At 34.5% G+C, this 15,234-nt stretch overlaps 5 protein-coding genes across 7 annotated transcripts; 2 read left to right on the top strand and 3 right to left on the bottom strand.

The window, feature by feature from the left end:
- Positions 1-761: 761 nt before the first annotated feature.
- LOC106443777 (importin subunit alpha-3) lies at positions 762-3,847 on the bottom strand. 2 transcript variants are annotated; one of them, XM_022716189.2, is made up of 11 exons: positions 3,532-3,847; positions 2,934-3,033; positions 2,758-2,849; positions 2,551-2,682; positions 2,279-2,464; positions 2,035-2,201; positions 1,875-1,953; positions 1,659-1,787; positions 1,447-1,574; positions 1,033-1,377; positions 762-957 (listed from the first exon to the last, which is right to left on the bottom strand). In XM_022716189.2, exons 1-10 carry the CDS (start codon positions 3,733-3,735, stop codon positions 1,035-1,037), a joined length of 1,560 nt encoding a protein of 519 aa, XP_022571910.2. In that variant the 5' UTR covers positions 3,736-3,847; the 3' UTR covers positions 762-957; positions 1,033-1,034. The 2 variants fall into 2 exon arrangements, with proteins under 2 accessions (XP_022571910.2, XP_013740785.2); XM_013885331.3 differs by having other exon boundaries at positions 2,035-2,198; positions 3,532-3,846.
- Positions 3,848-5,980: 2,133 nt separating this feature from the next.
- On the top strand, positions 5,981-6,838 carry LOC106443778. Its single transcript, XM_013885332.3, has one exon. It carries the CDS (start codon positions 6,174-6,176, stop codon positions 6,708-6,710), a length of 537 nt encoding a protein of 178 aa, XP_013740786.2. The 5' UTR covers positions 5,981-6,173; the 3' UTR covers positions 6,711-6,838.
- A 696-nt stretch (positions 6,839-7,534) lies between these two features.
- On the bottom strand, positions 7,535-8,869 carry LOC106438669 (60S ribosomal protein L19-3-like). Of its 2 annotated transcripts, XM_013879915.3 has the most exons (4): positions 8,690-8,869; positions 7,955-8,391; positions 7,826-7,875; positions 7,535-7,731 (listed from the first exon to the last, which is right to left on the bottom strand). In XM_013879915.3, exons 1-3 carry the CDS (start codon positions 8,799-8,801, stop codon positions 7,834-7,836), a joined length of 591 nt encoding a protein of 196 aa, XP_013735369.1. In that variant the 5' UTR covers positions 8,802-8,869; the 3' UTR covers positions 7,535-7,731; positions 7,826-7,833. The 2 variants fall into 2 exon arrangements, with proteins under 2 accessions (XP_013735369.1, XP_048632066.1); XM_048776109.1 differs by having other exon boundaries at positions 7,535-7,875; positions 8,690-8,864.
- Positions 8,870-10,084: 1,215 nt separating this feature from the next.
- On the top strand, positions 10,085-10,933 carry LOC106442014 (putative pectinesterase/pectinesterase inhibitor 26). The gene has a single exon (XM_013883755.3). The coding sequence runs from the start codon at positions 10,146-10,148 to the stop codon at positions 10,692-10,694; it is 549 nt and encodes a 182-aa protein (XP_013739209.1). The 5' UTR covers positions 10,085-10,145; the 3' UTR covers positions 10,695-10,933.
- A 468-nt stretch (positions 10,934-11,401) lies between these two features.
- LOC125606940 (protein SEED AND ROOT HAIR PROTECTIVE PROTEIN-like) lies at positions 11,402-13,359 on the bottom strand. Its single transcript, XM_048776108.1, has 2 exons — positions 12,669-13,359; positions 11,402-11,894 (listed from the first exon to the last, which is right to left on the bottom strand). The coding sequence occupies exons 1-2, from the start codon at positions 12,913-12,915 to the stop codon at positions 11,572-11,574; spliced, it is 570 nt and encodes a 189-aa protein (XP_048632065.1). The 5' UTR covers positions 12,916-13,359; the 3' UTR covers positions 11,402-11,571.
- Positions 13,360-15,234: the final 1,875 nt, after the last annotated feature.

The raw sequence follows: 15,234 nt of genomic DNA, 5'->3' as shown, positions 1-15,234 counted from the left end.
TCAGTTTTTTTTTTTTGAACACACATCTAGGTCAGTTTATCTGAGATGATTCCAATAGTAGTTTTTCAAAGGTGGATTAAAGAGAGAACACAAAAATCTTGTGATTTTTTTTTTGGCAAAAAATCTTGTGATTTTATAAAAAAAAGTTTTATTTTAATTTACTTTCTTTGTTGGCCCTTAAAAAGATGTCTTCCTATTTTCTTTAATACCTCATTAATAGCAACTTTGGAATGTGATTCACTTTAAATTCACAGCTTGTGTGGGGGAACACAGAAAGGAATCTTGGGCGAAGAACCAAATTATAACCCTTTGGAACCATGTGAAAACTGTCTTTTATCATCGTTTATGCTCGAATCATATCTATTGTGCACGTAAACTCACATATGGTAAATGGAAAGTAAGGGAAGCATAAATGACTTTTAAAAAACAAAAATATTCTAAAAGCTAATCAAAAGTAAGCATTTTCTGCCTTCAGTTAACAATGTCTTATCCAGCGTGGCCATGGCGCTTTAAGCGTCTAAGGCTTTTGCGGCTCTTGGTTTCGTTTATGTTGTAAACTGGGATCTGCGGGTAGACCAACATGAGTAGACTCAAGCTTGTGTTAAGTAGCTCGTGAAGACAGCATTTGGGTGTGTGATATTATCCTATTTATAAGACCAAATCAAAAGCCAACAAAGTTGGATATGTCTAAAAGTTTGACCATTACTCAAAAACACGCTCTTAATAGAATCGAAGACCTATTCAAGCTAATAACAGATCAATCAGATGAACTTTTTGTTTCCGTTCGTTATTGAAAAACACCCAACATAATCGTTTGTCTTCCCCCAAAAACACAGACAAACTTCAAAAGAAACATGAAATAATGTTGTTTCCATCATATCCACGAGATGTGAGCATGGAGAGAAAGACGAGAGAGAGGATTTCTTCTACTTCACGTTAACACCGTTGCGATACGTCCTGCAATAGCATCAAATTAAGAATATAACTCAAGAAGTCCAAAGCAACTAAACACTCAAATTCAAACTAGCATACCTTCAGATAAAGTTGAATAGATCAGGAGGAGTAATATCAAGGATCTCATTGTTGCCTCCTTCCTCATCGTCGTCTTCAGTCCAAAACTCTTCAAGGATTTTCATAGCTTTCTGGTATATATCATCGTTGTCGTGGCTCTGAAGATTCTCAATCTTCTCAAGTCCTCCTGCGTCTTCTACCAGTATACCGAAGAGGTTCTCGTCTCCTGTCAGACCCGAGCTCTTCACTGCTTCTCCAACCTTTAGAATGTTCTCCAACGCTTCTAAGCAAACCATTATGATTCTTGGATCCGGGCAGGTTAGAAGATCGCATATCGGTCTGATACACCCTGCGCTCACCATAAACCTGAGAAAGAAAGACATGTTTTTAGCAAATGATTGAAACATTTGGCTTTTAGTTTTGTTTTTCCTTTACTTGATTTGATCATGAGTGCCACCAGAAGTAGCATTTGAGATTCCCCAAGCAGCTTCCCTTTTCACTTCGAACTCTGCGTTTTGGAGCACCCAAACAAGAACCTGAATGACACCTACTTCAATCGCTGCCTGCGCGTTCGTTCAGGTTTAAATTAAGTCAGACACGCAAAAGTTAAAAGTCAGTCTCTGTTGTTAAAAGAGGCATATACTCACTTGTATCTGATTTGAACTCCCAGCTGTTATGTTTGAGATAGTCCAGCAAGCTTCCTTCTTGATACTCTTCGCGTACGTGTTTGTAACGAGGACCAAAAGACTAGGAAGCACCTGATGGTCCACAACCGTCTGTTTGGAAAATTAAGTTAAGACTTTAAAGTTTCCAAAAAAAAAAACTCTTTAAAATAGAACTGTGAAATGTATATACATATGCACCTGCGTCTGTACTTCATCGCCGGTTACAAGATTTCCAATGGTACGAAGAGCAGGAATCAGCACTGCCGGCGACGTATGACTAACAAGAGGAACCGTAAGAGGAAAGCATTCAGATAACGTAACCATTATTAAACTTAAAAGCACAATCAGATATACTCACGCTAAGAGCTGGATGATGCGAGGGACAACGCCTGCATCGATAACCGCCTGTATAGTTTCATTTGTGTTATCCGAGAGGTGTGCCAGAGTCCAGCATGCATCAGTGAGAACTTCTTCATCTGTTGATTGCACAAGGCTCTTAAGAACTGGTAAAGCTTGGCTTGTCTGCTAGGAAAAAACCCGTACAGAAACATGTTAAAATATATTACAAAGACTACAAAGCTTGGTTTCATCTTGAAGGAAACCTGTTCAAATGAAGGCTGAGGCTTCCCTCTGCAGAAGTTTGATAAAGTCCATGTAGCATTCCTAAGCATTGAAAGCTTTGCATGCTTATTGAACTGAGACAGCAGAGGCAACATGGCACCGAAACTTAAGACAAAATCACGGCACTTTGGTGAGTCTCCAGCAACGTTTCCCAATGCCCAAACAGCCTGTTTTTCAGAAGGAAAACATAAAAACAAAAAGTCTCAACAAAGAGTTTCTTTGACAACAAAATGATGACAGTCAGGGTTCAAACCTGTTCGCGGACGTCCTCATTAGGGGAGCTGAGAAGATGGACGAATATAGGGATAGCACCACTTTCAATGATGACATTCGTATTCTCTGATGTCCCTGAAGCAATGTTGGTGAGCATCCAAGCTGCCTCAAACTAAACACAAGCAAATTCAAGTTAACAAACTGTCGACAGTACAGATCAATAACCGGTGCAAGTGCCCCTCTTCACCTGAAGTTTGGGAAACTCAGCCCTTGAAAGGAAAGACACAACGCGAGGAACAACACCAGATTGTATAACATCATTGATAGGAGGGTAATGCTCTACACAAGAAGAAAACAAAAACATAACTACTAAAGTCTCTAACCAAAAACGATGACTTGTTATAATGCTTAATGGTCACAAACCCCTTGAAAGAAGTTTGCGCAGGAGAGTGGTCGTCTCAAGTTGTAAGTTGCAATCCTCTGACCATATTCCAGCAACGATCCCCTGTAGATTCTCTATCAACTGCAATCACAAAGAGACCTTATAAGCTATACACAAACTATGTCCATATCCGATAATCAAGATTCTTCCTAGAACAAAATCACAAAGATAGATCATCATCATCGCAAGAAACTTCAAATCTAGAATAAACAAGTTTCTTCCCCATATAGCAATTTAAGAAACATCATCATCATCATCATCATCATCATCATCATCATCATACAAAACTATTCTCAAATCCAATACTAATCATCATCATCATAATAAACAAGATTCTTCCCTATACTAATTCAAGAAACGCCATCATCATCATCATCATCATCATCTCATCATCATAAAAAAACTATCATCAAGTCCGATAAACAAGTTCCTTCCATATAGCAATTCAAGAAACATCATCATCATCGTTCACCATCATCATCAACATCGCAAGAAACTTCAAATCCAGAACAAAATTCAAAGTATACTAAGCCACGAAATCGATCCCTAGCAAAAGGCGAATCGATTGCAAACGCATACTCTCTTCTCATAAGTAAGATCCTGCTCCGTTTGTGCCGCGGCTGAGATTCCCTCGCGTCTCCTCTTCTGCAGATTCTCTTCCCTCTTGTTCTTCCTGATCTCAACCATGTGATCCTCTCGCCTCCGCCGTCCCTCCTCCGCATCGACCGCCACTTTGTACCGGCTCCGTCTGGCCTCCATCTTCGCGCCAGGTCTGAGAGACATCGTCGCCTTTGATCGATTGAAATCGCAAGAATCAGCGATCGGTGTGGGTTTTTTGATTCCGAGAAGACGAAGAGTAAGTAAAATGGGGTTTTGGAGTTTGTTATGAGTTTATAACTTTATATATAAGAGCGCGCGCGTGTGTACTGTGTAATGTATTCTGAAGAGATTGTTATTAATCCAAAACTGCCCCTTATTTTAGTATTATTTACGAAAGTACCACACAGTTTTGTTCTTGTTTTGGTTTTTGAATTTGGATGTTAACGACTCTCTGCTTATTTTAGTATATTATTTACGAAACTTCCTGGATCTTCACCCACCCCTCTTCGCAGGAGCTCCAAAGAGGATCATGTGTTTAAGATTTCGTCTCCTCGCCATGGCCGAAGTCCTAGCGATCCGAGAAGCTCTTCTACAAGCAGCCTCTCTCAATTATCACCATATCTGTGTCAAATCAGACTCTCAAGTACTCGTTCACACGATTTCTTCTCGCCAACGATCATCGGAACTCTTCGGAGTTCTCGCCGATATCGACGACTTATCTTACTCACCGTCTTCATCTTTTCGGTCTTCTTGTTTCATTTACATTCCTCACTCCTTAAATGGTCTTGCTGATGGGCTCGTGAAATTTTGTTTAGCGGTCTACTTAATCAGTAAATCATCCTTTGTATCCTAAAACCTATTTCTTAATCTAAGTATTTTGTTGATAAAAAAAGGTAATTTACGGATTCACCTATTTCATGGTTTTTTCCTTTTTTTTTCTCTGTCCAAACATTTAAATTCAAGCTCAAATATATTAGTACGTATTATAAAAGCTAAACAAAGTCGATTTTTTGGCCAAAATATTAATATTATTACCAATTTTGATTTAGACTGAAGATATAGCGAACAAGTAGCAGAAAAAAAAGATCACAACAACAGGGGAACATTATTGTTGTTACCTTTTATTGTCATTATCGTTGTTCTAAAATTTAGAAAACATGATAATTTAAAATTGTATGATGTTTTGATTGAAAATACAAGAATTAAGGCATATATTTTTTCTAAAATTAACATTAAAAATAAATCAAAACTAATCCAGTCAATTATAAAAAAAAAATTAAAATACATCACTGATCATATAGTTTTTAATAAAATTAAAATTAATATAAAATATCAAAATATTATACATTCTGAAATATCAAAAATTCTTTAAAACATCATCTATCTTAGAGCAGAGAGAATATTTTACAAAAAAAATGTGTACATGAATCAATATATTTCTGAGATCTGACAAAGAAAGCACGTTACATGATCTGGCAATGGAACACGGTTTCGTGGAAACTAGAAACTACAATAAGGAGAGACAGCCGCAACAACATGATTCAACGGCACAGACAACTAAACTAATATCTTCTCTCTTAAGCTTAATTAGATCTCTGATTGCTTCCATTTACACTTCATTTGATTAACAACGAAAGTTCCATTTTACGTGTTTATTATTTCTTCTAGTAAAACATTCACAAGTTTCAGAGAAATTTTCATTAGTAACACTATCAAAGCATTGTCCAACTTAGTCGCTACGCATAGACTTGGAATTACTCGGTGATTAGTTTATTAAAAACAGAATTGCAGTTCATTTCTTAAAAAATGCTTAGTCAATCATAGTTTGTATAAACTCTTTATTTTGCAGCATCAAGAAGTTTAAGAAGTTATCAAACGATCGATTATTTAATACAAATGGCACACCATTATCATATAATATAAACATCTACATTTTAAAAGCAATATCTAAATGTACACATTTCAAGACTGGAAACAAAATAATTAGGTTGTAAGCAACAAAAATACTAAAGAGGATGGAAGTAAATAAAAAAGCATAACAGACAAGAAATAAAAACAAACAAAAAGCGTAAATTATGAAACAAAACGGCTAACACAGCTAAGATATGGTCCGCGTACAGCGGTGACCCACTTGAACTTATTTGTAAGGTTTTCCTTGTTTAAAAGTTTCTACAGAAAACACTAAATTTAAATGAATTTTAGATATAATAAATAATTTTTAACACTTTTAAAGTTGTAATGGACGATTTAGAAGCATGCAATTTAAGAAACTTTAGTACTATTGAGTAGAAACTTAGTTTTCTTAAATTAATTACAATAACTAACGTTAATAATGTACAAATTAGACAAAAATAGCTTAGTCTTTTTGCACTAAATGGCAAATGCCAATCACGTAGGATTAATATATTTCTTCTTTTGGGGAGAGAGAGGGCAAATTGCAAACAGCAAGCAAAAGATGCACACTTTTGTGTGTATATATATACCCACACAATCATTTCAAGAACCAGCACCAACCAACACTACAGAAAAAAAAAACGCATCAAACAAAAAAAAACCATCTCAAATCTCAGATCAAACCACCACTAAGAATCAATATTTTGCAGAGTATCTATCAACCATCAATGGCGGATTCATGGAAGAAGAAAACCAGCAGAGCCGCAATAAAGCATAAAGCATGGAGTCTTGTGAGGATGGCTCTTCTATGGGCAAGAAAAGGTGGAGTTTTCAAAAGATGGCCATTGCTCGAGCTACGTAACTTGTTCTCCAAGCATCTCAAAGCCCTAGCTCATCATAACAACAGTGGCCGTTATCTTTCTCGTTACGGAGAACGTGAGCTTTCCTTTGATGAAACGCCGTTGTTTAACGCCAAGAAAAAGAAGATACATCGTCCTACGTCTATGAGGTTCCTCCTTCCCTGCATTGCCTCTCCTATAGAATTTGATTATGAGTTTGGTATGGACGGTCAAGATTACTCCGATGAGGTTATATCGTACGGTTACGATGAGCCTAGTGTGGAAGAGTGTGATCGTACGGATAAGGATGATGAGGAAGAAGAAGAAGAGAAAGGGGTTGATGTGAGAGCTGAGGAGTTCATTGCTAAGTTCTATGAGCAGATCAAGCTGCAGAGGCAAATCTCTTATAGAAAATACAGAGAATAAGCATAAGGATTTAAGGATCTTTTTTTTTCAATTTTGAAGGATGATGCTTATTATTTATTTATATGATTGCAACTATTTTGTTTGTAGATAATTAAAATTATAAGAATTTTCAAAGTTGTTTCACTATCGATCTTTTTGATTTGCCTGATACACTGTTAAAAGTTTGTTATAACAAAAGACGAGCTTGTTATCTTTTCTTTTCGGTCTGGTGTGTTATCGATACCATCAAAAAAATGTCATTACTATTTCAAAGAGAAACACTCTAATTATCATTTGTTTTAGCCAATTATCACAAAAAAATGTCATTACTATTTCAAAGAAAAATGTCATTACTATTTCTATATGAAACTCGTAGTAAAAGTTAACCTGCTTAGTGTATTTGTAATATAAGCCAATTAGCTTTTTTTTAATCTTTCAAGCTTCTAAGTTTTGGCCTCGAGTATACAGCTCCTAATCCATGTTTGGTGAGGCTTAAAATAAGCCTTCACCGAGTCTTCTATTCTCATGGTTTTGGTTTCATCAAGGCGAGGCTTCTTCGGCTTTATAGGGCTTGAATGCATCGGTAGTACCAAGTTGATGGTCTCTTTTGTTCTTGGGTTCAAACAAAAGAGAATTGCTATCTTCTTCCTCACCCGAACTACACAAATCGGTTGTAACACTGGTCCATGACCTCTTGGAACTCGGTTTAAGGATCAAACGGAATCGTCAGGGCAGAAACACACACATGTTTGAGCAGAAAGAACTGTGTTTAGATTAAACTAATAATAATTTCTCTTATAATTCGCCTATGAACCAGGTAAGTCGTAAAGGGCATATTGCTGAGATGATATGGAATAAAAAGTATTTGAAGACTAAAACACAGCGAACTGCTGACTAAGGTTCTCATACTTGTCACAAATAAAGTGTTCTGTCTAAGCCGAATCACAAAAACCATATGCAAAATTATCTGCTAAAGAAAAGACACTAACGAACAAAATCTTCTTCTTCTCACTTCTTAGACCTAGACCTTTTGGCTGAGACCCTGCAAGAACAAACAACCCAATGCAAGAGTTTAGAACCTCACCACAATACAATAACAGCTTAGTCAATTATCATGAAAAGATCACAATACTTACTCTGCTGTCTAGACAGGTGGTGCAGCGGCAGGTACATCTCCTCCAGGACCCTAAAACCATATATCAACGAAATAAATCAATAAATTCACCAAACCATATATATCATAAAACACAAGCGCAAGAGCTCACCTTGGCAAGTCTTTCTTCTCTCCTAGCATGCTTCCTCTCTCTACTAGCCTTGTTCTTAGCCCTCTTAGCCTCAAACTGATCAGACAGAGTCTTCTCTCTCGCCTTCTCAGCCTTCGACTTATGAATACTCTCCATCAACACACGCTTGTTCTTGAAGACGTTTCCCTTCACCTTCATGTACATGTCGTGATACATGTGCTTGTCAATCTTCTTTGACTCGCGGTACTTCTTCAAAAGACGCCTCAACACTCTCATCCTCCTCATCCACAACACCTTAGTCGGTAGCCTCGCCTCCCTGGTACCCTTCCTCTTACCGTAACCGGAGTGGCGTCCCTTCATCTTGGCGATCTTCATACGGCGTGCCCTGGAGCGTGAGTGGATCTTCGTTGGCTTCCTGATGATAAATCCATCATTCAATAGCTTCCTTATGTTTTGGCCTATTCATAGATAACAACACAGTATCTTAACAATCAATCATCAAACAGTACCCCTAGCTCATGAAATCAAGAAAGAACATATTGAATCCCAACTCAATCATCAAACGATAACATGTTGAACTAACATCAATCATCAAATCGCAAAAGCCATAAACAATCAGGGACCCAAGCTCGGAAATCAAAGGAAGAACATGGTGAATTCGAGCTCAAATTCATCATTCACTCAACGGAATAAGCTGCAAAGCTACATCAACAAGCTTCAATCGCAGAAGTAGAAGAAGCATGAAGAAGAACGTACGCGAATTGGCCATGGCGATGTCGTTGCCTTCGTTTGGGTCGAGCCATACTTTGCCCTTGCCGCACTTGAGCTCTGAGGCTGAGAGCCGCTTCTGGAGCTTCAGCGACACCATTTCTTTCGCCTCTTCTCCGTTCTCGAAGGAAAGCTAGTCGTTGTGGAAGACGATAGCTTTATAAATGACATTCTCTCTAGTTTTCGCATAAACCGCTCGTTTCTATTTGGGCCTTTATATCAAACCCGCTATAGGCCCGTTTTCAGTTGCACAAGTTGATCGTATCCATTTGTGCTTCTTGCTTAACACACACATACCCAAATAAAAAAAAAAAAAGAATTAAATGAAAGAAAATGCAAAATTTGATGGTGCCTGAGGTTCTTTGGAATTGATTGGTCGTTTGAATTGGACTAGGAGTTCGGTTTTAATCCTTTGGTACCTAAGAACACCTCTAATGGGAAATGCTTAATGAGTATCTAACTAATTACAAAGAAAAATTGAATAACTAGGAGAGAAAAGAGAAAAATATCTAAAAGTGTATTTTTTAGATATTCTTGAGAACTTTTTTTTAGCCATGTGTTGGCACATAAATGTTTTGAATTTGTTTTAGATAATAAATTTTAATCAAACCGCTAATTTATACTCCCTCCGTTTCATATTAAGTGTCGTTATAAATAAAAAATTTCGTTACAAAGTAAGTATCGTTTTCAACTTTCAATACAAGATTTATTAATTTTATTCAGTACTTTATTTTTTTATTGGTTGAAATATGGTAAGGTGTATAGAGAATTGTGTTTTTATATAGAAAATATATAAAAAATTAATTATTTCATTAATCTGTGTGCACAAACCTAAACGACATTTAAAATGAATCGGATGAAGTATTAAAATATTAATATTATGAAGTTGAGATATTAAGTTGAGAAAACTTGTTGATAAGGATGCTCTAAGTGTTCTGTATCCATTTTATTGTCAATGTTTTTGTTTTTCTTTTCTGAATTTGTATAGTTTGAAGATACTTCTAAATCAGTTATCTATGTATTCGTATCTTTCAAAAGTTTAATATTACTATTACACAAAAAAAATGCAAAGTTTAGTTTATTTGGATCGTATGTGTGCACAAACCTACACAATCCTAGGAAACCTAAAATAACAAGTAAGAACACTAAGAACAATGCTAAGACAATATAAAAGCTAAACTGTATCCGTACAAGTCCATCATTGTCCCATGATTATCATTGGCCTTACGATATTTTTCTTTTTTTTTTTGACCTTAGGAATCTGCATTGACTTTATTTCTAAATAACCCAAAAATAGACTAGAGGAAGCCAAAATAAACCTTAAAAATAGAATGACCCAAAATACATTTTCTTTAATAATCTCTTTAAATAACCTTGTTAACAATTTGATTCTTCTTGGTAAAATTTTGAGAAAAGAGAAAAAAGAAACAAACAAAAAATAAAAATGGCCGGAAGGATCTTTCTCCTTTTCCTCTGCATCGTCGTCACGGTGGTCAACGCCGGAAAAGCTCCACCACCAACATTCACAGAGACAGGCAAAGCCTTAGCAGAAAAACTCTGCGAGAAATCTGAAGACAAAGCGTTTTGTATTTCGAGCCTAACCTCACGTCCCGAGGCTGACACCGCAACCGCTCCAAAACTTGGCGTTATCGCGTTAAGTGTCGCGTCTACAAACGCTTCAGACACGTCTTTGTACATCAAATCGAAGCTGAAACAAAGAAACCTCGAGCCGGCGTTGGAAGACACGCTCGACGATTGTTCTAAGAACTACTTAGATGCAGTTGCGCAGTTAGACGATTCTCTTGCTGCTTTGCTCGCGAATGCGTATATTGACGTTGACATTTGGCTCAATACGGCTATTACTGACGGAGAGGCTTGTGAAGACGCTTTGAGCGAACGTGCTGGTAATGACGCTGAGCTTGCTCGTAGGAACACTAATTTCTTGAAGCTTTGCAAAGATGCTCTTCTCATCAACACTATTTTAACTCCATAAATTCAAAACTTGTTGCCGATAAATTTTTTAAATTGGTTTGTTTGTTGTATTTTTTTTCATAACTGGCTTCATTTATGTGTTGGTTAAATTAAATGAACAATGTTTGAAATACTTGTATTTGGTAAATTTTGAATGCACTTGTATACTGGAATACATATATATAAATATGCATATTTTCTTATTTTTTGATGATATAAGTATATAACCAATGGAACTGTTGGCAACAAAAATCTAGTTTATGTTAAAAAAAAACTGTTGGCAACAAAAAAAAACAACGAAATTAATCAAGTTATGAATTTTGCTTTCCCATCTACCTTATACAATGAAAATAAAGAAAAATATATTTTAATTGGTTTATTACATAAGTCATTCACAGAAAAAAAAACATAAAAACTATCTAAAACAGTTAAATAAATCAAACTAATGTACACAAACCACCTCAAGTTTGACTTCAAGTTTGAATAATATAATAGCCGTTTATTGTAAAAAAACCAAACCAATGAAATCTATATGAATGTGCTGGTAAAACCAATTAAATATTTTTAATATTAACGTGCTGGTAAAACTAATTATCGGTCTTATTTTTTTTACGTGAAACAAATTTAATATCAAAGATGATATTGAAAAATTATTGCATGTGTTGAAAAATATCTATAATTAAGCACTAGTGTTATACTTGCACAGAGAAAAATGACCAGACAGTAGGATGAACATACAAATGTAATAATGTAGATAGTCTGTAAAACATTATAACTTGCACAGAGATAAATGAATGTATTTCACAAAATGATAAATCAATTATAAACAAAGAAAACAAAAGATTCTGAAAACATCATGTTCATCAATTTAAGATTCTGAAAACATCATGTTCATCAATTTAGTAGTATGTAGGTTCAGAGGTGAAGAAGAAAGGACCAGCCCAGTAAAGCTTGAAACTCTTGTCTTCAAGAATACGGTACTTGCTTAGTGACTGTCCTTTCACACCTTTGTTCACATCGGTCGGGAAATTGCAACCAGCGATTGGAGATTTGTGAAGGAAAACTTTGCACTTAGTCACCATCCTTCCTTCACGAAGCTGTGAAGGAAATAAAGTGGCAAAGAAGTAACCTTTAGCATCAGTTTTGCTGCTCATCATTGAGACTGGAACAATCTCTTCCCCATATACGTCTGTCTTCACACATGTAACTCTTGCCGTCGCACCTGACGTACACAAATGATTAGTGCCATTCAGTTAAAGAGTATATATGTCGTAGCAAGTATACATCTGGCTCAGACTTTTCCCTGAGCCCACAACCAATATAACACAATTTTTTTCTGTTAGAATCCTAATCATAAGGCGGAGGAACTATATTTGTGAAGGATCCCGCCTTATTGTACTCCAATTGTCTTCTACCATTAGAACTAACCTAGGTATTCAACTTTAGGTTGAGTTTCAAAAAATAGGTGATCAGTTTCAGTTCGGTATTTTTGTTTTAGTTTTTCGGTTCTAAAAATTTAGGAACCGTTCTGGTATTTATGAAATTCAGTTCAGTTTCAGTTTGGTTATTTGGTTTTTTTGTTTGGTTTGAGTAATTAGTAAGTTAGGAAACAACTAATAGCCAAAAAAAGTTTTGGATCTAATTTGGTTCTAATTTTTAGATAATTTGGGGTTTTTTATGTTGAATATCGAGCAAATCAAATTCTTCAAATAAAAATATTAGATAATTTGGATAAGTTTAAATATTTAAATAATTCAGAGTTATAATTTGGTTTATAAAGAGAATTTTTAGGATATTCAAATATTTTAGAATTAAATATTTTTGGTAGATTTTGATATTCGGGTCCATTCGCTTTGATTTGATTATTATTTTCCAGTTTTAGGAGTACATGATCCACTCTTTCATGGTATCCAAACTCAAACCAAACCGTTCTTCAGATCCGGGTAAATGTGTTAGGGGTAATAAGAGCAGTTCGTTTTGGCAAGTAATAGATTACCTTGAATTGGGTAAGATTTATCACCGGACTTGCACATGATGACACCTTCAACGGCGACCGGAATTAATTTTCCGTTCTCGGGGTTTGCTTCGTCACCGTAATAAGCAACTGAGGATATGATTAGAGATGAGAAGAGAACGAGAGAAGCAGCAAATGAAAGGCGTGAGAAAGCCATTTTATTTTTGCTTGCTTTAATTATATGTTGGATTGGAGAAAAAGCAAGTGAATTTTTGAAAACTAGTTTCATGGGGTTTTATATAGGCTAATGGCGTTGACAATAAAGGGTAACTTTCTAATTAATTAGGGTTTAGGGTTGACATGACGACAACTTGTGATATGAACGTGTATGCACGGCATACAATATATAGTGTTATAATGTTTCGACGTGATAGGCATAAAATGGTGTGTGGGAATGGGATTTACCACTTCCAAGTTCCAAAAGTGATATAAGTTAAGCATTCATTACATATATTTAATATATTTTTATAGAATATACATGTGATATATTCTACAAGTAATTGTTTTCTCTGTGAACCAAAAATATTGTTTTTCTTTCATCATATAAATAATTTTCATTCTAATATTTAGGTTTTATCTTTTTTATTCATTCATGGTCGACAGATGCCACTTTACTTATCACTAGGTTAAGATCCGCGTTTTGCACGGGATGAATGTTATATATATAAATTATTTTATATAATTTAATAGTTTAAGTAATTTATAATATTTTTAAAAATTAAGTTGTCAATATTTTTTCAAATTTTTTATCAAATAAAAATTGTTCAAAGTACTTTCAAAATTAAGATATTTATGTATTTTCTTATATGACATATACTTTAATTTAAAATGATATATATATATATATATATATATATATATATATATATATATATATATATATATATATATATATATATATATATATATATTTAAAATGATATATATATATATATATATTTATTTATTTTTAATACTTATTAAATGAGACTTTCAACTTATATGATTTTTTAATTATTTGTATCATGTCATAACAAAAATTTTAAACCATAGATCACAAAATTTGAATGTGAAACTTTTAAAGGTTTTAGTAATTTATACTCGTTTTTAAAAATTTAAAATATAATATATAAAGAAAACTTTTAATTTTTATTAAATGGTTACTATGGTTGTTTAATTTATTTTAATAGTTTAAAATTAAACAAATATAATATAAGACACACTTATTTTTATCAAATCTTTATTATTCAAAATCATTAATTGTCATATATACTTTAGCCATATTAGGTAATTCCGTAATTTTATTTATGGAAATAATGAAACACATTAATAATGTATTTATGGTTAGTTTAATAAAAAGTTTATCATATATTTAAATTGACCAACCTATTTTTCTAAGAATTCTAAGAATTATTCTAGTAATGACATGTGGCTACAAAAAAATATTGTAATGCTTCTCAAATAATATATAAGGGATAATAAGCTATACTGTGTACGACAGTGATTTCAAACCCAGACCCTTACATTTTTTTTGCGGAGGCGAGTGTATGCACAGCACGGGTTCTAGGAAACTCTTCTAAGGTTAGAGTGAATCGGAACCTTCTCTTCTCCTGTTCGTCTACTGCTTCAAAGACGGTGAAGATTACAAGTTTTGAAGAGTTCATAGGGCGTCAGCTATTCGAAAGCGACATTGGAAGTTCTGGTAACCAAGGAAACAAGGTGAGTCCCACTTTCTCGTCGTTCTCATCAATAGTTGACATTGAAGGATTATTGCAATGTTTAACAGAATGCGTCGGAAGCTAGTTATGTAACATTTAAATTAGGTAATTTTGTTCAAATCGATTACAAACCTATACTTAATTCTCGTTTTCAGGTTGGATTATTATTTCTTTTTTTTTTAACTATAAAACAACAATAGTTATGATGCTAATGCTCTTTTATGCTTAGTCTTGAAAAAAATTCTTTAGGGTTTTGCTTGGCTTCCCACAAGTAGTCAAGTGTTTCGTAGGAATCCATTAGCTATGTTGTATCGCATTCTCTACTCAATAGCGGTAGGCAAGATAGAGGACATGTTTGTTTTTTTGTCTGAGATCTACCAGATTCAAACATCACATCCCCCAGTGGTTTCATAATGTTGGAAAATCAGTACTGAGTATATAATCTTGGAGTTTAAATAACTAAACTTAATTTTAAATAAATAGTTTCACTAATAGCACATCTAATCCTTGACTTAAAATACTCACTCAACTATAAGATATTCCAATTGATTGGAATAGAGTAGTTGGGATGAGCGGAAACCTTGATGATTTCAACATTTTATTGTCTTCTTTCTATTTTCACGTTTGCGTTTTGATTTCATGAAGTTGGTTTTGAATCTTTGGAGACTAAAAACGATTTAGTAAGAATTATAATATTGTTTTATGAATTTGAGAATCTATATTTGTATAAATTAACATTTAAAATTTTGGGTACTCAAAGCCAATATTTCACCTTGCTATATATCCGTAACCGATTCTATAGGATCCAACTCCCTTTGAACACTTGGGAAAGATGTATCTCACGACTTCTT

This window comes from Brassica napus, chromosome A3 (genome assembly GCF_020379485.1).
Source record: "Brassica napus cultivar Da-Ae chromosome A3, Da-Ae, whole genome shotgun sequence".
NCBI lineage: Eukaryota > Viridiplantae > Streptophyta > Magnoliopsida > Brassicales > Brassicaceae > Brassica > Brassica napus.
This window is presented reverse-complemented; position numbering and strand designations above follow the sequence as displayed.

What these genes read in the sequence shown, in the direction of transcription:
- LOC106443777 (XM_022716189.2), bottom strand. Translation starts at nt 3,735, where the DNA reads ATGTCTCTCAGACCTGGCGCGAAGATGGAGGCCAGACGGAGCCGGTAC. An exon ending in ATCTTACTTATGAGAAGAGA is followed by an intron (nt 3,034 to 3,531) that starts GTATGCGTTTGC and finishes TTGTGATTGCAG; the next exon opens with TTGATAGAGAATCTACAGGG. An exon ending in ATGAGGACGTCCGCGAACAG is followed by an intron (nt 2,465 to 2,550) that starts GTTTGAACCCTG and finishes TCTGAAAAACAG; the next exon opens with GCTGTTTGGGCATTGGGAAA.
- LOC106443778 (XM_013885332.3), top strand. Translation starts at nt 6,174, where the DNA reads ATGGCGGATTCATGGAAGAAGAAAACCAGCAGAGCCGCAATAAAGCAT.
- LOC106438669 (XM_013879915.3), bottom strand. Translation starts at nt 8,801, where the DNA reads ATGGTGTCGCTGAAGCTCCAGAAGCGGCTCTCAGCCTCAGAGCTCAAG. An exon ending in CATCGCCATGGCCAATTCGC is followed by an intron (nt 8,392 to 8,689) that starts GTACGTTCTTCT and finishes ATCTATGAATAG; the next exon opens with GCCAAAACATAAGGAAGCTA. An exon ending in GAGAAGAAAGACTTGCCAAG is followed by an intron (nt 7,876 to 7,954) that starts GTGAGCTCTTGC and finishes ATATGGTTTTAG; the next exon opens with GGTCCTGGAGGAGATGTACC.
- LOC106442014 (XM_013883755.3), top strand. Translation starts at nt 10,146, where the DNA reads ATGGCCGGAAGGATCTTTCTCCTTTTCCTCTGCATCGTCGTCACGGTG.
- LOC125606940 (XM_048776108.1), bottom strand. Translation starts at nt 12,915, where the DNA reads ATGAAACTAGTTTTCAAAAATTCACTTGCTTTTTCTCCAATCCAACAT. An exon ending in TAAATCTTACCCAATTCAAG is followed by an intron (nt 11,895 to 12,668) that starts GTAATCTATTAC and finishes TGTGTACGTCAG; the next exon opens with GTGCGACGGCAAGAGTTACA.